The 25,717-nt window shown below is 44.0% G+C and overlaps 1 protein-coding gene across 5 annotated transcripts in view; it reads left to right on the forward strand.

Annotated features, from left to right (window-relative positions):
* SFMBT2 (Scm like with four mbt domains 2) overlaps positions 1–25,717 on the forward strand; it is a 1,092,424-nt gene that overhangs the window by 853,336 nt on the left and 213,371 nt on the right. For all 5 annotated transcript variants that reach the window (XM_078677113.1, XM_078677108.1, XM_078677111.1 and 2 more), the window contains one exon: positions 10,144–10,257. In XM_078677113.1, coding sequence (XP_078533239.1) covers positions 10,144–10,257 — 114 coding nt within the window. The remainder of the gene's footprint in view (positions 1–10,143; positions 10,258–25,717) is intronic.

Raw genomic sequence — 25,717 nt, forward strand, 5'->3', positions numbered from 1 at the left:
TTTATCTTAGCAATGCCAAGGCAAGATGTCTGTTGAACAGCGTCATTTAAAAACATCATTTGTTCTGGGATGATGCAGGCTCTGAACAATGCTTCTAAACCTTGTACCTGCCAGTCTTTTGTGCCCCAAACAGTTTTTGTCTCAATGTTGTCTTTCCTAAAGTCAAAGCCTAAGGTGGACAATTGAGCATAAAATGCCGCTGAATAAATGTGTTTAGTATTTGTCAACATAATTTTCATACCTGTCTTATTCACACTTTTAAAGCAAAAACGTTCTGGGTTTGTAACATTAAAACCTGTAAAATATGGAAATTTACGAATAAATGTTTTAGAACTACCTTTTGGAGGTGTTGGGCAATGTTCCCACTGATTATAAGTTAAACATTTCTAGGGTTTGCAGGTTTATGCAAGTAATGATGGCCAAAATGATTAAAACAATACATTTCTTCTTAATTTGATGAACCTTCTAAGTATTCATGTTTTATCAATTTTGCTGACATTTCTAAGTCTGCCATCATGTTATTAACAGGTTCAAAGTCCCAATCATCAGAAAATGTGCTGGGTGAAACGAAGTCACTCAAAAAAACCTTAAATTGGTGTGGAATTTTCAGCAGCTTGACAGGGCCATAAATGTCATAATCAGTTGTATCCCACGCTATTCCACCTGGTAAAGAACCGCTGTGATGTTCACTGATGACAGGTCTCGTTGTTCACGATGAGATGATTTGTGTGGCTTCAGGAGCAAGTTGATGTCCTTACTTGCTGTGTCCATTTTAATGTGTTTTCCATCTATCAGCTTTCCAAGACTTAAAACAAGAATGAGCCATAGCAGTAGAAAAAATACACCTAACCCATTTCAAAATTCAACCCGTGGTGAAACCAGATATGTTTTAGTAAGCTCTTGACCAAGTTCCATTCATTTTTCCTTGAAGGTTTTATTTGCTGGTGTAGTTTCAGGTTCACTGGGATCCTCAGAAAAGTTACCAAAGTTGATAAAATAGCCAGAGGCAGTTCTGTCAATAGTTGGTATTGCATCCGGATTCTTTGAAATCGCTGCAGTTGCTTGTTCCCTTGACATGTTTGTATAGTCAGATGCTACATCATTGTAGACAGAAGTTTCTTGACGAACTGTTATTTGGGTTTCAAGAGGCACAAGTTCCACGGCTTTGTTGCATAGTCCTTCTTTTCTCACTTTAGAATCTTCAAAGGTGATGAGTCTTTCAGTTTGAACCTCTTGGATAGTAGCAAGATTTGGTCGTCTGCTACATCTTGGGAGCCCACTGGGCCCACTACTTATTATTGGCCACATGGTGTGGTTTTACTAGGTCAATTGATACAGACCGGTTCTCCTTTTTTCCAGCAAGGGGCGGCAGTAGCACTGTTCTTGATCTGTGGATTGCTAGTACAGGTACTGGTTTTCTGTAAGAAGGCCCAAATTCCTTCTTGTCCGCTACTTTCTCCCTGGCTAAATCCCCAACCTTTGGAATCCAGACAGGTCTTGCTGGGACAGGGGTTTTTTCTTCAGTGGTCGTTGGCTTTTCACTGGTGTTGCTTTTACTACTTCTTGTTTCATTTAAGTCCTGTAAAACAGCCAAACGATCTTTGATATCAAAGGGTTTTTGTTCCACCACTGAAGTGTGACGATCGAGATCTTCAACCAACATTCTAGTACCACAAAGGATTCCATATGGAGTGATTCCACCCAGAGAATTTACTGGCAGGTTATTAAGACTACGTTGGACATTTATTAGATGTTTGACCCACCCATCACCCAAACCTAATACCCTAGCTGTTATAGATTGCTTTATGTCACGTTTTTTTCTCTCCACAACCGAATTTCCCTCAGGATGGAATGGACTCGAAAACCCCAATGCAATGCCCAAACTGGCCATGGCCTCCTTGTAAGCCCTAGAGCTAAACGCAGGACCCTGGTCAGAATGTAGTGTGCCGATTGCATATGTGCCGATAAAGACTCGCAAATCTTTTATAACAGTTCGGGCGTCTGCCGAGCGCTGAGGCCACATGCAAATGAATCTTGTGCATGAATCTACTGCAACCATGATGTATTTATAGTTGCCATCCCTCTGTAAGGGACCACAGTGGTCCAGGTAAACACATGCTAATGTTTTATCTGAAATTAGAAGGGGCGTCTGCGCCGGGCGTTTCACTGTTGAAACTTTAATTTTCTGGCAGATTTCACATTCCAAAACATAGTTTCTGGTTTGTTTCCTCATGCGAGGCCATCAGTATTGTGGTTTTAATAATGAAACTGTGGCAGAAACACCTGCGTGTGCAGAGGCAAGACCTTTGTGTGCTGCTAAGATTAGTCCTAACCTGTGTTCCATGTTTGGGATTGCTCTATCCCCCACTCCAGGGATTCGAGCAAACAGAACATTATTCGCATCAGTTATATATGAGTACTTGAGTGGATTGCCTTTTGGTAGTGTTTTACCACTTTTTTTTAGTGAAGCAGTGACTGCTTGCATTATTTCGCTGTCTATTTTCGTTTTTGAACGAGTAATTGCAGCTACGGAAGCCGTTTGCACAGCTGCTTTCGCGACTTCATCAGCCAATGAATTCCCTTCAACATGAACGCCATCACGCTGATGACTCAGTGTATGGATCACGTGAGTCTTTTGTAGTTCCTTCTGTAAAAGAACTACTTGTTCCTAAAGCATTTTATGCTTTATTGTGCCACCTTTTGTGTCTTTAAAACCATTTTGAACCCAGTTTTGCAGATATTCATTGTAAGATTGGACGCAGTAATACGAATCGCACACTATGAGTGTGGGGAATTCGCGATCAGTATTTTCAAGCGCCATCTTGAAAGCTTGGAGTTCAGCTTGCAGAGCTGTACAGTCTCCTAGAGATTGAGTTTTTGTGACCATAGGTCTGAATTTACCCAGCGACCTTTAACAATCACGCACACTGCACTATAAGCTTGTTGTTTACCCCCAATCGCTGGCTGTGCTGATCCGTCTGTTTAAATTATACAGCCGTAATGTTCTAGAGGCAGAATTTCAGTAGGCTGGGGACATTCTTGTTCGTATTGGAGAAATTCTTGTGTCTTCAAGTAAGGGTCAACAACGTATTCAACGTCTTTTGCAGCAAGAGAATTAACCCATTGTATCCATCTTGGATGTAGAGCTTTTGCATTTGGAATGCTTGCCTTTGTCACTGCCTCTAAGGCAGGTACAGGTGTAATGACTTTTATGCGCTTACCCTGTGTGAGGGCTCTCTCCTTTGCTACAGCAGTCTGAACTGCTGTCAGAATTTTTTCTGTTGAAGTGAATTTCATTTCAGCTTGTGTGTACAAGTGTGATTTGTAAGCTATTGGTATCTTTTCACCTTCATTAAAGGTTAGGTATGTGAATCCGCATCTCCCTGGGATGATTCGGATTACAAGGTTGCGTGTTTGTAAGTGTTTTGTTGCCGCCATGTCTGTTTGTACTGAACGCAAAATTTCTGTGTGTTTTTTAGTCCAATTAGTTGGTTTGAAATCAGGTTTGATTAGTTCGTAGAGAGGTTTAACCCTTTCTCCATAATTCAAAATGTAAGTTCTTCCAAAGTTTAGGAATCCCAAAATTGACTGTAAGTTTTTCAGCGTTTTTGGAGATTGGAGCAGCGCACATTTAACTAAAAAGTTTGCTGCCATGCTCTTGCCTTCACTTGAAAGTTCGTATCCTAAGAATAGGACGTTTAGGTGAGCAATTCTTGATTTTTTAAAGTTGAATTCATACCCTACAGAAGCGAATCCAAGTATTATGGTGTTCACCCTTTTCAAGTGCCTGTCCAAATCATCATCTGTAAAGAGATGTCATCGACATAAGATAATGCCTCATCATCGTACGTTTGTAGTAACTCTATTACTCTGGCTGAGAATAATCCAAGACTGTTCTTGAATCCCTGGGGGAGACGACAAAAGTGTTTCTGTGTCCCCATTATTGAGAAAGCGGTCAAATACCTGCTTTCTGGTGCAATGTTTTGACAGAAGAAACCGTTTGAAATATCTAATGTAGTTTTATATTTTTTGCGAACAATGTTATTCATCAGTGCTGCACTGTGTGCATTTTGTACTGCAAAAGTTTTGCAACAAGAGTTTAAATGTCTGTAGTCCAAAACTAGACGATATGTATTGTCTGGTTTGGAGACAGGAAACAAAGGATTGTTCATTGACGAGGTGCATGTTTCAATCACCCCTTGGTATTCAAGTTGATCTAAGATCTCCCTGACTTGTTTTTTAGCTTCCTGCTTTACTGGATACTGCCTCTGAGCAGTAGGTTGATTTTTCAACTGGATTTTATTGTGAGGAGAGTCCTCATCCCATCCCACATGATTTGTATATAATGCTGGAGCCTGGGCCACAGCCCATTTCCTGGCATAGGTATATTTTTTATGAATAGGAATATGATTAGAGAAGGCTGGCATAATTATTTTTTCGCCATGTGTGCACTCCCTGACAAATTCAGGTGGCCAGTCTTTTTCAGTCATAAGGATGTCATAACCCTTAGATAGTTTTTCCCAAAACAGTGCTTTTATTTTTCTAGTTATGTCCCCCTCTATCCGCAGTGTTACTTCATATAACTTGTGGGGTACACTAACCCTGGTGTCGGCAGTTTCAACCTGAATGTATTCATTCAGATCAACTGTCTCCAGATGATCTTTCAGGATCCTGTGAGCTATGATGACCTCTGCTGCGCTGTCCAGCATTGTCTGGGCCCACTCCCCGTTCTTGAGTTGTGTCCTCAATATTCTCGGCATGTCTGATTTTAATACTTGCTACCTTCTTTTTGGAGAATTGAGTTTTCTTATTTTTTGGAACGTGTTGATCGTCTTTGGACTTCACGCGTTCTTCTTTGTGTTCTGATTGTCCTCTTCTTTCGGATTTCTGCGAGGAAGTCTGAAAGGTACGAGAGGATCGTGTATCAGTATCTTGATATCTATCAGGTTTTCTTAAATTATCCCTATTTCTAAGGTTATACCTCTTTTCAGAGTGCTCCTTTTGAGGAGATCTACCTCTGGACTGAGAGCGCTTCTCTTTAGGAAGTGGCTGTCTACTATATTCCCATTTCTTTTTAGGAGTAGTTAGATTATTTTTGATAAAAACTTTTTCAGGATTTTCTGTTAGTTCAGGCTTCACAGGTTTCCCTCCCAAACTACCTCTTCCTAGTTCTTCATACGATTTTTCAATAATTCAGGCAAGTTCATACGGTTGCTCAGTAATATTGAGTTCTTTTAATTTTTGGCGGATTGCCACCGATGCTGCTTTACCTTTAATGTTAGCTAATAAGATAGCTGAGACCTGTTTGAAATCTTTCAGTAATTTCATACCAAGAATCAAGGCTGGTTCTGGACCGTATTCATTTTGAATTTGTCTCAGAACGTCTGGTATTATCGCCATAGGCGGGACACCATGTGTTTTTGTGTGGATTGAAGCAAAGACTGTACCCCAAGTGTCACAGTCCTCTACGTGTGGTGCAATCCCCATTGGTAAACAGATTGTTAGAATCCTGTGTTTTTCATGAGGTGTACTATCGGGAAATTCTGCCTCTATTTGAGTAATTTTCTGGGCTAACCAAAATGGAATTTGTTCCCTTTTAGTGGGCAATTTATGAATGACTGATTGTATAGTCTGTGGTGTGATTTTGTTTGTATTCCCCTGATGAGTGGTGTGTTGTGGAATTCTAATAGCAGGTTGGACTGTTAACGTCCGCATGACATATTGCACCAATTGGTTATGTATTTTAAATAATTGCTTTAGAAGAGCTAACAGTTCTATATCTGACATTCTTTCAATGTTAGGATGAGATGTATAGCTGGGTAGTACCGGCCTTGTTGCTCCTGGTCTACCTAGTGGACCGAGCCCGGTAATGTGATTTTGATGTTGTAGGGCACCTTTAAACCAGAGCTGATGCTCTTGGTAAGTTAGTGGAATTTCAACGTCCTCGAAAGGAACGTATTCCGCTGGATGTTCCTCCATCTTGTAGAAGTGGAACACATGTGTTGTTGGATTTGCTTGTGGAAAGACAATCTTTTGCAACTTTTGCAGCACTTCCAGTGCCTTCTGCAAACAATCCGACAGTTCCCTTTTCTACCTAAATCCCTTCTTCCCATGTGCAGAGTTCATGTGCCTACCCTAGCTGGGTTGCTAAGGAAATGAGCAACCCCTCCTTTGTAGTCACTCAAAATAGGTTCTGGGGGCAACTCTTCTACCACTGGGCTTGTTGCCTGGCTAACTTGAGAGGCAAAGTAGGGGAGGTCCCGGTGTTAGCTATAGCTGCCTGCGGCAGGGTAGGCCTCTTTGAAGTAAATGAAGTTCCTAGCTAGGGTCCAGATGGTCACCCTGCTAAAGGAACAGTTAATTTGGGAGCAAGGCTATACCTGATCAAAGGAACTATTTGTCTCATGGGTGACAGTTGGAAGCTCTTGCAAATGGACTTCTGGAGGATTCAGGCAGATGTAATGTGACTTAATATCTTTTGTAAAATATTTAGCACAAATCTAACTTTACTAATGAATTGGGCTTGTAATAAATATTATAAAAAGTCCAAGAATTAACTTTTTAGCTGGAAACTAGGCAGAGATAACAATTAAAAATGTTCATATTATATCCAAATGCTTTCCAGTGAAACAGCTTACCCTGCTACACACTGAAAATAGATTTTGGAGCCTATTCACTGCAAGGATGTTTTATGGTAAACTTTAACATGTCTACTTTGAAATACAATACAGCCTGCCTTATTGGGCATTAAGGCCTACTTAGAGGTGACATTAATATTTGGGAGAAGTCTTTAGGCCTGTCAATAGGGTTTTTTTTGGCAGGTCAAAATTGCAATTTTAAAACAGCTCCAACAGGCTACAGTAGTAAGCCTGCAGTAATGTGTTGCTCTGTCACTCACTCTAAGGGTGGCACAATGTGTGTTTCATTCCAATAATGACATTGAAATTATGGGCCATGGGTACACTTTTAACCATGTACTAGTGACTTACATGAAAACTAAATATGGCAATTAGGAGTATATCTGGAGTATAGCCAATTCTGGCATATTGTAGTGTTCTGAGTACATGCTATGGGGCCTGGATACCAGAGTCCCATTGCACAGAATAAAATAAAAGTCAGCATCAGTCCCAATAAAATGGGGGTGATCATGCAAAAGGAGAAACTTTCCTCCAGTGTTTTTCTCAAAAAACAAAACAGCTGTGAATCATCGTGAAAGAAATCTGATCACTTAAAGTGGAATTACAACTATCTTTCAGATTCCACTTTACGTTGCTACAAAAAGAAAACGAGGACATAATTCAGAGTTACAGAAGTATCAAGACTTCTAAGAAATCTCTTGTGAAGACTTTAGCCTGTTTCTCAGACAAGAAAACATGTCTACTTAGATTTTTTAGCGCACAACAATGTTTGCACTTTGGTTCTGGAATGAACACCCTAGGAAACTGGTTTCAAGTGAAAATGTCATTGTCTTAGATGATCGACTCTGGATTGGTCAGGCCAGGCATTGGAATCCTGATGGCACGGAGACTAGTTTTAGTTAAAGTCCTCAGGGATTAATGTATTACCTGGCATCAATTTTGAGGTACTGCCACTGACCTCTACTCAAGTCCTTGGCACTTACATATGCACTGATTGTCCCCAACTTTTCCAAGGCTGATAGGTCTGCTATGACAATGCAGCAAGAAATATAAAGGCTGGCATTTGGCTGACCCCACACTACTAGGTCTAATAGGGATCTACAGTGCTAGTCAGTGGTAAAGCACCTGTGGTATGGGTTGCACTGCAAAATAAATGGTTCCATGGCTCTCAATAAGTTCTGCTAATGCTTACATGCATAAATTAAAGAGGGTCAGACTCAGGGCATAGCCCTGAGACATTCCATGCTGCAGTGACTGTATTTTGAAGGTGTAGGGGATGACCTGAAAGGTACGGCCTTGCAAAAAGTCTGCCAACCAGCCCAGTTCAGTGTCCTTCACCCTGAGTTCTGTAGCCTTGACTAGTGCTGCTGTCTTGCCTTCATCCGTCACAAGAAAGAGTGATTCTGATGCAAATAAGAGAGCTGATTCTGTGCTGAAGAGTTGCCTGAACCAGATTGAGACTCTTGAAGAAGTGCTTTTTCTTCTACAAAATTCATCAGCTGTGGGTTGACGAATTGTTCAGGAACTTTCACAAAAAAGGCAAAAAGCATATAGGTCTTAGATTCTCAGGTACAAGAGTAGACACACCATAGCGTGCTTCCATTCAGAAGGAACCTGCCAAGAGGCATAAGATAGATTGAGCAAATCAGTGAGCACAGGGGCAATACATTTCCTGCCTTGCTTTAACATGGCCGGGGAAGCTGGGTTTTTTACAGAACTGTATTTAAGATAAAATATTATATTAATCTATGTTAAAAAAGATAATAAAAAGAGGATAGTTTTACCACCTATATTCTGTACCACAATATTTTTAACATCACAATATTTTTTACACAGTATTTGTGACCCAGAATATTATTTACATTATATTTTGTTATAATAACTCATATAACATGTGCAGGTATCTCTTGGGATGACCATTACACTTGTAATTCTGAGGGGAACAAAAGATCTGTCCCGAGGGTCACAGACAGATCTCACAGAGAGGTGTGATTCAAATCTATTAGTATAAAAATGCTCCTCTGATCGTGTTTGATATTCAATAAATGAAATGCAAGAAAAACTTCATGGAATGTTTCTTGCATTTGTTCAACACATTTTTTATGTAAATGTCAACTTTTGTACAGCATGCAGTTGAACCTGTTCTAAGCCTTCACGATTACATCACAATGTGGCTGAGGCACAGGTAGAAAAAGTAATTTGCAAAAGTTCACACACTTTTATCAAGTAGGGATGGTAGTGTTTGAATTCAAGTTTTCTATTTATGTAGGTCATAAGCCACAGCTCTTCATAAGTTCTGTAAAACTAACCCATATTAAGTCAATTACGATAGAATTTCTTCTCTGCTAACACCACATTAGTCAGTCGGACCATAATGTGTAAACACCAAGTATACCAAAATGTCAGCTTTTCAGATGAATTTCAGAATAAACAGATATTTTGCTTTGGCCAAATACGTTTATAGTTTTTAATCAAAAGTTAAATAATCAAAGACGACATAACAATATGTTAAAAAAAATCGCATCATACACATGAAACTAAGGGCCTGATTACAACTTTGGCGGTGTGACAGCAGGCCGCCACACCAGCGTCCTGCTGCCACACGGCCAAAGCCGTCTGCCGACCACCCACCACATTAGTTTAGTTTTTTCCTGGTCTGGCAAGCGGTGATTTGGCTGCCCAAGGCAGTGAGCCTTAGAAGGACACGGCAATGGGAATGCTCAAGCACTTTCCTGCACAGACCCAAATGCACCATGTTGTGCATTTCGTTACGCAAAGGAACATGTGGGTGCACACAGACAGGGTGGCACAACTTGTGCCCACCTTCATGCATTCCCATGCACAGAGCCACTAGGGGGCCCTGTAGCCCCCCTAGTTTCTGCATCGCCATGCTTTTCATGGCGAGCTCACCGCCATGAAAAGGAGGGCAGTGAGGAAACTCATAATATGCTTGGCGGTGCAGCAGCTGCACCACCAGCATTTTATGGCCTATGACTGCTGTGCCACCACGGGATCAAGGATCCTGCCAGTAGCAGTGGTTCTGTGGCGGTCATAACATGGCAGGTGGACCGCCAGTTTGGCGGTGCAGAGACTGTCACCACTGGCTTGGCATCACAAGGACCGCCATTCTTGTTTTAATGCTTTAACTGTAATAAAAGAAACATGGGTGCAAAATTGTCTTAAATTACTTGTTTTGGGGATTTCTTTTGTTTATATCTTTCTTAAAAATAACTACTGAGCTCTTGCCTTGAGTGAATGTTTGGTCAACTATTTAGTTCACATGAATGCAAACTGTGCTTCTTACTGCAAACACAGTAAAGGGTCTAGGAGGAGATCTCTTGTGTAGTGTGTGTTTTCAAGTATGAACCCTGTAGGTTGAGTAGAATTTCCACACGCTGTAAAGTGTGCCTATGAACATAATTGTATGTGTGCTAGAGAAAAGAAATGAATGCAATTTTCAGTGACCATATTTAGAGTTACCTTTGAATTCCTTCTTTTCTTGTAGGTTTACAGAAACCGGTTCCAGAATACATTGTCGATGTGGAATCGATGGACATCTTCCCTGTCGGCTGGTGTGAAACCAATGGGTATCCATTAACCCCACCGCAAAAAGCAGTGTGTAAGTACACACTTGAAACAAACTAATTTGCAACTGTGTGCCCATTTGAATTTGACATTGTTTTTGCATTTTATTGAGCTGATTTTAGATTTCTGATGCCTTCTGTAAATTACACTTAGTAAATTGTAATGGTGGCACTGTGGCTAAAGTTGCTTATGACTAATGCACAATGTCCTAAGGTGTCAGAGTGTATTGTTGTTGCCACTTTGTAGTGCTAAACATTGATAGTTCATTCTCTGCATGACAAACTAGTAAATGGGATCGGTAAGGGAGCACAACACGTTGCAAAAGGATACAATAGCGCAATGCGTAATGACATTCTCTTATACTTTGCAACAGAGAAACAATACCATACGTAGCGCCACAGTCATTTACTTGAAATTGAAGGAATAATGCAATGCGTATCACCACCAGCATGCCCTGTACCAGGAAGAAACAAAGCAAGGCGTCACGTTACAATCCTGTACGGTGCAAGAAAGAAATAATACACTGAGCCACATTATACTCAGATACTGTGCACTGAAGAAATAATGCAATACGCCACTTTACAATCAGGTAATATGCAAGGGAGAAATAACGTAGTGCGTAGCGCACCCCGCATACAGTTCGTCAGGCACTAATGAGGTCAGGCGTCATATGACAGTTCGATAGTTCATGAGCAGCAATAATGCAAAGTGTAATAGGACAGTTTTACATGCTCCTTTACCAGTGCCCACGTTAGGGATCAAATGATGACACAAAAAGTACTGCTTCCCACTCCGGCTCCAGTACTGTCCCGTCTTGGGACAACATGGGCTGGCATCCGAGCCGAAGCAACGGCTTGCGCAGATGACTGAAGCTGGAGGCCGAGAGAGTGTCCTCCCGGGCCCGCACACCCAACCCCAGGTGTTGATCCACGTTACCTGGGGGGGGCACAATCCCACTCTCCTCCCCAACGTCAGCGACTTGGGCCTTGATCCAGAACTCCGTCACAGGTTACGGCGGACTCGGGCAGGCAGCTCAGTTCTTCTATGGTTGCTGGTCCGGGCCGCTGCTGATCGACTCCGAGGGCCGCAATGACTTGGCTCTCACTCTGGTGGTCTCAGTCCACACCAAGACCCGGCCTCAGCACTGTGGAGACTTTACTTCAATTTGGTGCACACCTGAACACGGCACACCTCACCAGCACCTTCAGGTAACACTTCGACACACACACCGCGGGTCCGAGACTCGCCTCTTCTTTGGTGCTCTCGACGATCCGGCGCTCTTCACCAACACTCCGTTTGTACCTGAATACACACCCTGCACGTTCGAGTCTCACCTCCAGTCCAGGCGCTCTTCCCTAATGCCCTGGCTGTACCACAACACGTGCTCTTGCATGTCGGAGACTCACTTATTCTTTTGGTGCCTACGAGGCCCTAGCACTCTTCACCAACACCCAGGCTGCACCACAACATGCACCGAGCGCATCCGAGACTCACTTCCTCCATTGGTGCACACGATGTCCAGGCGCTCCTCACCAACCCCCTGGCTGCACCACAACACGCACTCCTGCACATGTGAGTCTAACCTCTTCTCCCGCTGCACAGAATGTCCAGGCGTTCTTCCCTAACATCTTGGCTGCACCACAACATGCGCTCTTGCACATCAGAGACTCACTTCTTCTTTTGGTGCCTACGAGGCCCTGGCACTCTTCACCAACACCCGGGCTGCACCATGACACACACCCAGCGTGTCCAAGTTTCCCTTGAAAATCCAGGTGCCCAAGATCACAGGGCACAACTTGCGAAGGTCTCAGGCTAGACAGAGCACACGCACCCACGTCGTATCTGAAAGTCTTCTCTGGAAACTTTTATATTTCTATGTTTCCAAAACAGGGAGAAAACTCACCTCGGGACCTTGGGGTTTGAAGACACAGCACAAAGCACAGACTTCTTCAAGCAGGGGGACCCAGTGCCTCCAAGCACAATACCAACAGCCTCTTCCTTAGTTAGAACAGCAAACTGCAGACCAGCCCCAGATCACGAAGCAAGGATTGGTCTATCCACAGCAGTCTCTTCAGTTACTCCTTCTTTAGCAGAGGTTCCTCTTGACCACAGAATGGGTCCAAGCCTTTTCAGTCTCAATCCATATCTGTTTCAGTCCAATGTTCAGGGGTTTCAGCTCTCATAGTTGTACCCCTTAATGTCTTTGAAGTTTGTATGTGCTCAGGGGCCCCTGACCCCTCCCTAAATCAGTTACCCAATGTCACCTCTTTCCCTTTGATACTGGGGGTGTGGATCATTAATCACACAGCAGGAGATGGGTCAATTGGTTTATAGCCCCAGCCCAGGCCTTTTCACCTTCCGGGTTTCACTTCCCCCTTCTCTCCAGATGCAGGGCAGCCTGGTGCCATCTCAAACCCTCCCTGGGTCAAGACCTCTTCCAGCTCCTCTCACCTTTCAGTTCCAGACAGACAATCCGCATTTCTGAAACACACAGAAATGCTCAGAGCACAAAACTCAGCCACTTTCTAAAATAGTGGTTTATAAACACTTAAAGATGCATTATGACACTGTGAGTCCATACATACCAAACGTCACCTCTCCATTATAAACTGACAGGAAACTAGGCTAACAAACACAACAGCCAGCCTCCCCCATTCTGACCTATGGGCAGAATGGCCTTTCAGCAATGAAAAACGAAATGGAGAGTTTTTCATGGTCAGAACATAACACACACAGTTTATGTTCTGCCTTTCACCTACACTGCACCCTGCTAAGGGGTTACATGGTACCTACCACCGGGGTGCCCCATGTGTATGTAAAAGAGAAAGTCAGGCCTGACAAGTGGTTGCACTTGTCAGGACTACATGCTAACATAGCATTCTGCGCGCAGGCCCTACACTGAAGGCCTGAGTTCCCTTCCCTGCGTGCCCTTGCATTACTATCCCTTGCACATACAGTGCACATCATTAGGGACTTTTACTAGTAAGGAAACGTACCAATCATGGCTAACCAATCACAATAACATTTTACATAGGGAACTCCTGTACTTTGACACTGATCAGCAGTGGCAAAGTTCCCAAAGCATCTAAATTGGCATCTCTAGGTCAGGAAAACGGTCTAGGGGGAAAGCAAAATGTTAGGGAACTTTAACCAAAAAGACCAAGTTCTACACTTGTCTACTAAAATAGCACCCAAGAAGAAATATTGTATTCATATTATTGGTGAAAATGAACTCCACTGGATTGCATGAAAAAAAACAGAATCTACCAACCTCCACTCTGATTTCAGAGTGCCTAGGAAAAGTCTTGGCCTAATCATGCTCATTTGTTTTTTAAACTGATATGCATAAGGAGCCAAATAGACAAATACAAATTGGTAGAGAGGGAGCAGCACAGACCACTGGTGTTGTGTGAAAAAGGCCACTTTATTGAAACAGGTGCACTTCACAAACTTTACCTGGGCAATCTGCTTACAAATCTAAAGCTGCACTATGTATCAAATTAACTATCCAGTCTCCTACCCCCACCCATGCTGTCCCCTCCACAAAGCCCACCTCACAACTATCTCATCTACATTATAGTGCATTTTAAAATGTTTCAACTTTAACTTTCCACTAGACCCTATGACTAAATATATCAACCTCTAAGCATCCAAACATCCTTTACTTAACCTTGAACTTGCTGCCTACCATCCGTTTCCACATAGTTCACCAACAGGCAATGCCAACCAAACTTCTATAAACTCATGCAAAACATTCCAGGCCTCCGCCACTCGGAAAAAGGGAGCCCACTCATTTTTTTGCCCCTGCAACCACCTTATGTTTGGTACCCCTGCTTACTCCATCTTCTGATGACCAACATCCTGGCCAACACTTCCATTAGTTCCATCAAATGCAACTCCATCCCGACACGTAACACTAGGACATCATAAGCCTTGAAAACTCCATGTTCCCTAGACCTTTCCCTGATAATTATTCTACATGCCAGGTCTATTGCTGATGTAGTGCTGGTCTCCAACCAAATCCTCCACGGCGGGAACTCAGCCCGAAAGACAAGGGACACAGCCCACTGGGTCTTAATCTACAGTAAATCATGCTTCATGTCCCTTGAAAGCACCACACCGTATTCCTTCACTAAATAAGTCTCCTCTAAGTGGTGTTCCAAGACCACCGGGTGCCTGCCAGATTTTAAAATGCCCTGTGAACGCTGCATCAATGCCCTCAAACACAAGTCCCATTTTCCCCTTCATGTAGTGTGGGACCGATGCCGGTCAAATCCCAGTATTGCCCCCTAGTTTCTCTGCCCTTCTTGTCTGTCCGCCCACTTGATGAACGGGTGGACCCCCACCCACATTGCCTCTTCGTCTGTCACCGGACCTGCGACTGAACCTGCAACCAACATTTCACATCACATTGTAGAAAGTGCTACCCTCATCCCAAATGGTGTAAACCTATGGACTGTAGCATCATGAAGACTGGCGCATGCAATCTCTGTGCGCCCAGCCCATATCCCGCTTCCGATGCAGCACCCATGAGAAAGAATAAGTTACTTGCTCCCCTGGGGGAACTCCTGCCACCTGAGCGCCTTGCACCTGAAAGTGAATAACTGAAACACAGCAAACCTCTTCCTTGCCTTTCGCCTGAAAACTTCGTAGCCTGCAGTGCGTGACCCAAAGGCCATACCCCAGGCCACCTAGGCAAATACCCCTGTGGGAGAAAAGGATGCAGTGCATGCTCCAGCACTGTCGACGCTGATCCATCTTAGAGCTGCACAGCCATACTTCCAGCCTGTCCTCACTTCTTGTGACCTTTTCCCCCTGCATTCCTCACATCCCCTCCGGCGTTAGTGTCTTATGTTGTTCAATGTCCTCATCCAGTCCATGTAATCTCTCCCACTATGTGCATGGACTACAGTGGAGGGTTGCATACTGGGCCTTTACCCATGCCCTAAAGGTACAAGCAAAATTTGTAGATCTGGAGCTTTTATTGGTGAAATGCCTTATCACTAGTTGCTGGAAGTTGGCGAAACTGCCTGTGCTGCTGACCTGGAAGGAGGAGATAGAGTGGTGGGGACTCACTGAAAGTGGGGCATTGCACAGAGAGGAATGGCGTGGGCTACGTAAAGTACCCCTTGCCATGTCCTGGGATATGCTGAAGGCGCAACACAAGGAGCCAGACCTGAGAATGAGTATTGCCTCAAGACGCACGCAGAACCATGCTCTGGACCCACAACGGTGCTGGGGCTGCGAGATAGAATAGATGCCTGAGTACGCCTGCTCATCTCTCAAACCTTGCGCACCAGAGGTTCTATTCCAGCCCAACCACTATGCTCACATGATGAGGATTGGACAATAGTCTCCCTTCATTCTAACTGTAACTGTTTACCACTGGGACTGCACATATTAATTAGTGAGTGGATAGAATTTGTTAGTATTACAAGGTAACAGATTTTCACAATACAGGATTTCTACATTACTGTTCTGCCCACTGGCAACACCGACACAGGTCTTATGTTAAAGAATGCAATACTCAAATGCTTGCTCCTGATCGCACAAAGGTTTCCGTTATTGCATGTAGTAAAATATTGCACTTGACACTTTTAAATCAACAACTGACTTTACCTAGATATGACATTATATATATGCTTGATGTCTTCACGGTTACACATGAAAACTCAATAAAATCTGTTATAAAATAACATCTCCCCCACTGTGAATGAGGCAAAGCATCTGCAATGTCCTTGACCACACCGGTACATACCTCAAGCAACCCAACACAAAAACCCCCTGCAACGTCAATACCTGGGCATCCCATACCGACCGAATACTCACAGCCTGTACCACAGCCATGCTGCTGACCCTGAATCACACCTTCTTATTCACCAACTCCGCCCCCACTGTCTGGCAGCTAACACCAATGAGAACAGCTGCAAGAAAGCAATGGTCCTACACCCCCCGGCCGTCCATGGTGTCGGCAAGTCCTCTGCACACCACCGCCCTTACTAGTATAGGCCAAACCCCAGACTCTCTGCTGCATCTGAGAATATTTGAATCTCACAGTCCATGTCATTCCTGCTGTACTAACGGAATCCCATTGAATGCACCCAGCAAGAAAACACCACAGCCAAAGTTTTTCATTGACCCCTGCAGATAGCCTCATCGACTGATGAGGCAGCGAGAATTCAAAGAAGTGCCAAATTCAACCTCCTAAAACCTTTCGCCCGCTCTGGCCACACTGCATGCAAAATTAAAGCTCCCCAGCAACACCAGAAACTCCTTAACCTCACCCTGTCTCTTGTCAGCAATCCAACCTACAATGCACACATCATCTCTCTATTGTCCTGTTGCCATTGCCCCTTCATTCTCTGTGTGCCAATTTCATCTCCCAAAAAGGATATGACATTACTCTGGTCCATTGTTTTCTCTGGTGCAAGCAGTACCCCAGGTCCCCCATGAGCTCTTGGAAGCTAGACAGCCTCTTCTGGCAGTCCACCAATCGGGTCAATCCACAAAAAAGAATTGACCAAATAATGTATCCCCAGCCGATGGCCCATATGCTATGCAAAGCAACCCTTGCAGCAACACCTGAATCTCCTTAACCTTCATATTTTCTGTTGCCAGTATGCAAACCCACTATGTGTGCAACATCTCTTTGTGGACCTGATACACCCTCCTCTCCATTCTGTGTTATTCCTTGTCAATAGCCAAAAAGAATAAGACCGTGCCCGGCCCACCATTTTCTCTGCTGTTAGTGGTGCCCAAAGTCACCCATGAGCTCCTGGATGCTAGCCAGCCTCCTCTGGCAGTCCACCAAGCCAGGTTGTGCCAATCATCCAAATAATGTTTAACTAGCTCATGGCCTGTATGCCCAACAACCATTACAGGACCAAACTGAAACATTCAGAACAGTGCCCACAACATGGCACATCCCCTCAGCAGTGTCTTGTTCCCATCCCCGCGCCAGCAGACTGTATGCCCAATGGTTGACAATTATCTGTATGCACCATAAGCAGTCAAAAAGAAGACTCTACATTGCACGTTGCCTCCAGTGCACCAGGGCCCGACAATACCACCAGTGACATGGCCACGTCAACTGAGAGATATGACACTGAGCCATATCTTCTGCAATGAAATCATTCACTGGAGCCCCCTTCAGCCAGGAAAAGTGTAGTCTTCGGTGAAACTGTCCCTGCTCCTTTTTAGGCACCACCCCAATTGGCGTTATGATCCCAGCTTCCATCGCCCCCCTTCAAATGGACTGACCGTCCAAGACCTTTCTACCCAATTTGACTTGTAATCTTGTTAATGTTCCTAAGCAGAGCGCAAATTGTCTGCTGACCTCCAACCCGAGAACCGTTTTACCCCAAATAGAAAAACCCATGTGAACCTGTCCCACAGTAAATGGGCCTCCTCCATGCAACTGAAAAGAAATAGCCGGTATTCAAACCTGTACAATTTAAACAGAATATGAGCCTTCTGCACCAGATCCCTGCACCACTCTACCCCCTTTATTGCTATACAGTTGCTTCTGGTGCTGTAATCCCTGACTAATCACACATTGCTGCCCCGGACCTGACTTCTGCCCCAGTGGCCACCTGCAGCTCTGAAACCATTAAGAAGAGCATTCCTGCCTGCACACTTGGAGCACTCATTTGTGGCTTGCAGTACTGCCAAGTACACAAACCTTTGTTGACATCCCAGCATGTACCCCAGTTGCACTCTGTCACTTGACTGCTGCACCCACCCCTCCTATTGTGGGGTGCCCTTGCAATGGCCTTTAAACTATTGGCAAACCACCAGCGATGAAGATATTCTGACCCACTACACATCACCCATGGATAGACTGCCCAATTTCAGAGACCAGCTCCCACTTCACTTCGAAGTTCCATGTCAACTGCATCCTAACTTCCTCATCATACTGAGCTTGGCATAGCTAGCGCCTTAATTTGGGCCTTTGCTATCATGTCCACGTATTTAACATGTCCACACAATGTGCGGGAACCTTTTGTAAAACATGCTGGCATAATTTAGGAACTCCGCTGTCCAGGTTTTACTCACCTGGGGTACCGTCAGCCACTTGGCCTGCTCATACTCCTCCCCCTTTAGACCCCTCTTTAGACCTGAACTCTTGATGGAGTAACTTAAGCCTCACAACAAACTCCCCTTTCCAGATTCTGTCCATGGTGGCTAACATCAAATGTGCTCCCAATAGCGTCTTTAGACTGCCGGACTGTAGCCTAAAATCCTCCCACACCCTGGTGAATTATATCGCCCAGGCCAGCACGCTGTACTCTAACTTTACGATCCTAGGTGACCTTAATTTTCATGTGGATCATCCTACTTGCCCGCATAGTACTAACTTCATCTCCACACTGGCCGGCTGTAATATAACAAAACAAGTGCTATTTCCTACTCACAAGGCTGGTCTCACACTGGACATTATTTGCTCAAACCTACCCGACATTATAGTTCATCCTCCTTAACCAGTGATCTGGTCAGACCACTTCCTGATCCCTTTCTGGCTACACTTGAAAACCGAAGGGAGAGCCACCTCCATCCCTAAAGATTTTAGAAGGAACTGGAGTAGGGTTACCCCAGAATCACTTGCCCAACACCTCCAGGACCCCATCCCCTCTTTATCTAACAACTTAGAGACTAGCATCACAAATCTAAACAAATGGGTTAGTGGTGGCTCATGAGTTAATGGCCCCTGTGAGATCGGTACACTCTTCGAGAACATCCCCCTCTGCACCGTGGTTTTCTGAGGTGATCAGAGCAAAAAATCTGAATGTAAAAGATTGGAACGCAGCTGGAGAGTAACCTACTCCCAGGAAAGCAAAACCTGTTATCGTGCAGCACTTAAAGAGTATCAAAAACTCCTTATTGGAAAATAGAGATACTTCTTTGCCAAAAGTATTTCTATTGCAAAGAACTCATCTAGGGAAATTTTTTAAATAGTGAAGTCTTTTATGAACCACCTCACGCTCACTCACGCTTGCCCCCCTCACAGAAACTTTGTAACAAAATATCAGAATTCTTTGTGGAAAACATCACTCTGATTTACATGTCCTTTCCTGCATCTCCCTGCCTCTCTGGCATGACAATTGCTCAGAAACTGGAGCAGACTCCTAGGCTAGTTTTCTCAGAATTTGCTGATATCTCTATGGAAGCATCACTGATAGAGCTTCGTAAATGAAAATCTGGGTCCCCTGGTGACCCTTGGTCAGCCAAACTGTACAGTGCCCTCGCTGAGTGTCTTAATCCCCACTTAAACACCATCTGGAATTCTTTTATCAGACAAGGTGTCTATCCCTCAGCATGCAAGCATGCCTTTCTTCTCCCAATATTGAAGAAAGCTAATGCTGACCCTGAAGACGCCAGCAACTATAGGCCGATCTCTCTGCTCCCCGCCCCGGCGGAAGTTTTAGAGAAACTAGTACACCAGCAATTGGCAGTGTTTATCGGGTCTAATAGCCTTTTTGTCCAGTTTTCGCCCAGGATTCAGTACAGAATCTGTTATGATTGAAATGGCTGATTCCATACACTGGGCAATGGATGGAAGCTTTAAGGACATGTTACTGGTGTTAGATTTATCTGCAGCATTCGACACGGTGTCTCACCACATCCTATCAGATTGCCTGAAGTACATAGGCATCAAGGGAACAGCACTGAACTGGTTGACATCCTTTTTGCACAGCGGTAACCAACAGGCCCTGACCCACCACTTCACCACGCCCGCCAAACCTCTGAAATGGGGGGTACCCCAAGGTTCAGCCCTGAGCCCGCTTCCCTTTAATGTCTATTTAACACCTTTGGCGGAGCTTATCTCCAAAATGGGGATTAAGGTGACATTCTACTCTGATGACACTCAGCTGCTGTTTACTTTTAGCGGAGTGTCAGACTCCACCTTTGACCCGCTAAAAGAATGCCGCAAAAAACATCGCTGACTGGATGAACCGCAATTTCTTAAAGCTTAATCAGGCAAGACAAGACAGAGGTCCTGTTTTTTAATCAACCGACGCCCCCTCCGTCCAATGTTTGGTGGTCATCGGAATTGGGTGAGGCACCCAATCCGAAGGACTCAGTCAGAAATCTGGATGTGAGATGGGACAAAGATCTATCCCTCACGACCCATGTACAATCGGTTTTGGCGGCTTGATTTGGAAAAATTAAAACCATCAGGAAATGAATAAATGTTCTGCCTGATTTAACCCGCAAAACCGTGGTCCATGCTCTAATCACCTCCCATCTTGATTATGCGAACGGCCTGTAGATGGGCTTACCGCTTGGTCTGATCCATAGACTCCAGATCATTCAAAATGCAGCAGGCCAACTGGTCTGCGGGGTCCCGTTTTGACACCACATCTCTCCTTTTCAGGTGACTGCACTTACTGCCTATAGCCATGCGGATTGAATTTAAGGCCCTGACTTTTACCTTTCGAGCAGACAAAGGGAGAGGGCCTATCGATCTGAGGAGGAGACTCCACCCTTCTCAACAAGATAGACCTTTAAGATTCAACATCAAACACTTTGTCTCCACACTGCGCTTTGCAAAAGCAAGAATGGGTAGCAGAACATTTGAGGTGGGTACCACCAAATGTTGGAATCACCTCCTTCCCCACTTATGCATGATGCAGTCCAAACAGGAATTTAGAAAGGCCTTAAGAACCTGGCTTTTTAGCCGGAATGACTAGTCTTGCGCTGCCCTCTACCTTGTTCACTGTCTGCTTTAGCGCCGGGACACCCCATCTGGGGTAGCTGCACGCTCTACGAATGCTTTCTATTATTATTATTTTATTATTATTATTGAACCCCATGTAGGGCAACCTCCTAATTTCAAGCTCCCTGCCGTACTGCACTCCCCTCTTTTCCTACCCCCATGGTACTTACACCTGTTCACCTTGTCACTGTGTGTTGCGCGCCCTTCATGCTGACTGGCAGTATGTTCATGCTTACCCCAAAGTACGCTGCATATTTTCCTTTGCGCAGTTCCCACCCGTGCACATCATCACCGTACCCATGCTGGCATCTTGGCCCTTACCTGGCTCTAAGGTGGGTGCCTGTACTTTTGCTTGCCACCTTGCCAGGGGGCGCTGAGGCTCCACTTCCATGCTTGGCCCAGCCACATTTCCTGAAAAACACTGGACAGGACATTAGTGGACCCCCCCACCAGTTAGGCCCACTGTGCCACCACAGTCATGCCATCCGCAACACACTCTCCTCAAGGCAGTTCTCATCATAATCAACCTGTATGTCACCCATAAGGACATCAAACCGGTACTCATCAGGACCTGCACAGACTCCCTGGCTTGATACCACAACTCTTTTATCAGTCGGTGGGAAACACACGGTGTCCAGGGGGGCCAAAGCAACTCCTCCATATCGCTCTGCTGACACCATCCATCTGTCCGATGTGCTGTGATTGCCAGAGGCCATTCCTGACCTTCCTGCCAAATGGGCTGGCAAGGCCGTACTGGACCTTCTTCCATCAGCCTCATAGAGATCACCCAATGCCATCAGGTGAACCGCATAGGGCCCATCCATCTCTTCACCTGCAGAATCTGGAAATTTGCGCCGCTTCGTCCACCTGGAAGTAAGAATATAGGACTGGCGTGCTGGTGCCCGATGTGTCCTACCCCTGCCACCTACTTGACTCCCAGACCCTCCCCAAAAAACCCTAGTCCCCTTCTCTCCTGTACCTCAATCTGCTACACCATTGCTAACCTGCTGACAACTCCAGGGTCTTTGTCCTACCATGTGCCCTCCCCCCTTCTTATGGCGTCCCCTCCATAAAATCCTGTCCATGGGAAGTGTGTCAGTCAATCCCCCCATAACAGCGAGGTTGTGGACCCTCAGGGCCTCTTGGGTGCACTCTCAACAGGCTTGCCACAACCCACCGAGAAACCACCATTGGGCCCCTCCTCCTCTGCCTCTAATTCCTCTGCCAGATGCCCCCTGTGCCCCTACAGCTTTGTTATATCTGCCAGGAACCATCCTGGAAATATGCCCCCCACAGCCCTCTGCTGGCCTTGAACCCATGGGGGCCTGCTTTTACCCTTTTGCTCTTAGTGGTGGCTCCGCATATGCATCTACCAATCGATGCATCCACCGCTGGATGGTATTGTGCCAGTACTGCCTTGGTGCACTCTGACACATCGCTGCTTGCTCCCAGGGCCCACGACACAAAACCAGCATTCTTTGGCTCTTTGACCCTGCCTACTCTCCCACGGCTGCTTGCACAATCGCAGGTGTACCTGCCAGTCTCCCTGCTTAAAGAGGGGCCACTCGCTTGTATACAGAGCAGCCCCTCACACTCGCTGCATCCTCGGCCGATGCCGCATTGATTTTTCTTCGCAGCTAACATGTCACCACCACCTCAGCCAACCAGGAAGTGACACCAACTCTCCTCAACCATGCCTCTCAGCAGCGGCCATTGCAATATGAATACTAAATGAGCTAACTATAAAATTGCCCCAAAATATCTCTGATAAACAAAAAATGCCATAAATCTCTCCGCCACAGGTCACCTGTATTTAAAATGATGGCAGGGAGCCCAATTACCTCACCTATATAAAGTTGGGTGATTTGGGCTATAATATAGCCCAATATAAAAAATGGCAGTCGCTGGACTCCTTCACTCTCCGAAAAACTCGGGGGGGGGGGCGGGGGGGTGGTGTCAGACTTCCCAGTGGTCAGTTGTCCCACAAATCCCTATTAGACAAAGAATATACAAAACTGTTCGCAGGTGGCATCATTAGCAGTCAGTTATGGAGCTGCTCTATTGCCCAAGTTATAGAAATAAGTGCCAGTATCGTCAAAAAAGCATTAACAAGTAAATAGTTTCTCATGGCACAACGCTCTTTCATACACAAGATATGTTTAGCTTTATTCTACTAAAGCCCGATATTTCTGCTACATCTCCAGAAAATGATTGGATTGTAAAGCTAAACCAAACATTGCAATTCACAGAAGTAGATCGATTTCAATCTCGAAGAGTTCTCCGTATAATTAGAAATTCATCTTCAGTATTGTTCTAATTTTAGGCAAGATGACAGATGTGACATCAGACTCCATTATTTTCATCAAGGAAGTGAGGATGGCTGTCTATAACTTGCTAACAAAATGTATTAAACTATTCTGGTGTATAAAACAGCTAAAATATTGCACCATGCGGAGATCAGGTCATTGGATGCAATATTGTGTCAAGCTGGAATAATTCGTGCCAATCTCCAGAGCTGATCCTTATGTTTAAAATGTTTTGCCAAATCTGCCAAATTTTAATAGGAGAGAGAGACACGTTTTCTTTCTAGCAGCATTCTGTGCATAACATGTACAGAGCCCATCGCTTATCGGCACAAAAAATGACTTATTTCCAAAATATTTAATCCTAATGAATATTCTTTGTATTTGATGACTGGAACAAGTGCTGAATTTTAATTTATGACTGATAATATCCCCCTCTCCCTTGGTCATCAAGTGGAAAAATATGAGATGATTTAAACTCCGAGCCACTCAATGTTTTTCTTTTCTAGGCCTAGTTACTGCCCTTCTGGTTTAATAGTCGTGGCATACAAAACATTCAATAAATTCACATTTCTTCAACTAGTCAGCACAGGAAAGGAAAAGGATCCTCAATTTTAGTAAATTAATTTAGATCTTAACCTGATTGTCTAGTCATATACTTCACATGCTTAAGGATGAACGAATTTGGATAAATAGGTCTGTTTTTAGTAATGCGTATGCGTGAATCTGATTTAAAAAAAGAGGACTATAGATTTTAGTATGTTTATTTGAGTAGTTTTTATTATGTAAATGCAATATATCACATCTGGATTAATAAAGCTACATTTTAGACTAATGCTATTAGAAGTTAATGATACACTGTGAAAGAATCCACATCGGTTTACATATGCCAAATTCTTTGATTATTAGATCGTATGCGGCTTTTGTCAAAACTTGAACAATCATCATTAATCATTGCCTTTGCGTGGTAAGATCCACATCTATCTGGATGTTTTAAGTTTTTGAAAAGGACAACTATCGTGTCCATTAAAAAGGGGGTAGCTCTGTCATCCTCTGTTAAACAAACACATTAAAAGAGGAACCAGTTCTAGCACAAATGCCTTTATAGTTCCACAGGGAGGCCATATGGCCTGAAGCTTTATTTGTCAGCTTGGAAACTGTGTCCAATATTTCTTGCTCAGGAGAAGAAGTGCTCACTTTTCTGGCTCAAAGCTTATCTAGTTTATTACAGCTAACAAACAGCCTATTCAGAATAAGTTGCTTATATTTCTTCAGAATATAGATATATATATGTATATATATATATATATATATATATATATATATATATATATATATATATATATATATATATATATATATTTATAAGGATATCTAGTGATGAAGCCATGTTGCCTATCTGTGGGTGCCTAACCTGTTTAATTGTATTGTACGTTTGCTGCTAACGTGTTTAGGAGACCAAAAGACATCCATTTCGGGCCCATAATTTTATTATTTCCTGGTGAATATATTTATATTTTAGAACTGTCCTGAAGATTACCCACCAAGCTCTGTTCTCAAGGGTGTTTATTTCTGGTAAATTGAATCTAAATACAGGCAGATAATATTGCTTAAAATGTTTTGCTGTGAAGGCTATTATTTTACCATATCATTGGCTTTGACATTTTTCGTTTTTTTATAAATAATTTTATTGAAGCAACATTTTCATGCCACAATTTAATCCAGACCCTGAGCCCTCCCCCACCCCACCCTTCCCCACACTTAAATTCATCTCAAGGAATTCATAGACTATAAAAATAACCAACAATAAATCACTGCGAGTTCTTACTACATAGCAGCAAAAAGAAGCTCACGGAAAACACACCCCTAAAAATCCAATAATTGTTTAGCAGCAGATTCAAAATACAATAGTGCAAAATATGCAGCAGATGCGATGCTAACATGACTAAAACCCACACCAACCCAATTTCTGGTATTCTACTCCAATAATATAGCAGCAAATGAATCCCATAAAGTGCTAGTGCGTTTTACCTATCCGATTGTTCAACCCAATTGGCTAAGAATATCCAAATTCTTATCCCCTTCTTCCTGGCCCGGTGTCCTTTTCAAGTATATATAGCTTTCCTAAAATTATATGACACTAATATTCGGGTTAGCCATTGTTGGAACGAGGGGGGACTGGGTCCAGCCAAACTGAGGCAATGCACAATCTATACACAGCCATTGCTATGCTTAACAGGGAACCTCCATCTTCTGCCCCAGATTGGTTATAGCCAATAGCATTAGCGGAGGAGTTTAATAAATATGCAGCTGCAGTTGGCTTCTTAAAAATTCATTAATTTCCTTAATTAGTGGCCCAAGTATGTTACAGGTAGCAAACATATGAACCAAGTCTGCTTTATGCAGAGCATACCGTGGACAAAAGACTCCTTTCCCCTCCCCCATTTGGCTCTCCGATATGGGGTGTATTCTAG

This window comes from Lissotriton helveticus, chromosome 1_1, assembly GCF_964261635.1.
Source record: "Lissotriton helveticus chromosome 1_1, aLisHel1.1, whole genome shotgun sequence".
NCBI lineage: Eukaryota > Metazoa > Chordata > Amphibia > Caudata > Salamandridae > Lissotriton > Lissotriton helveticus.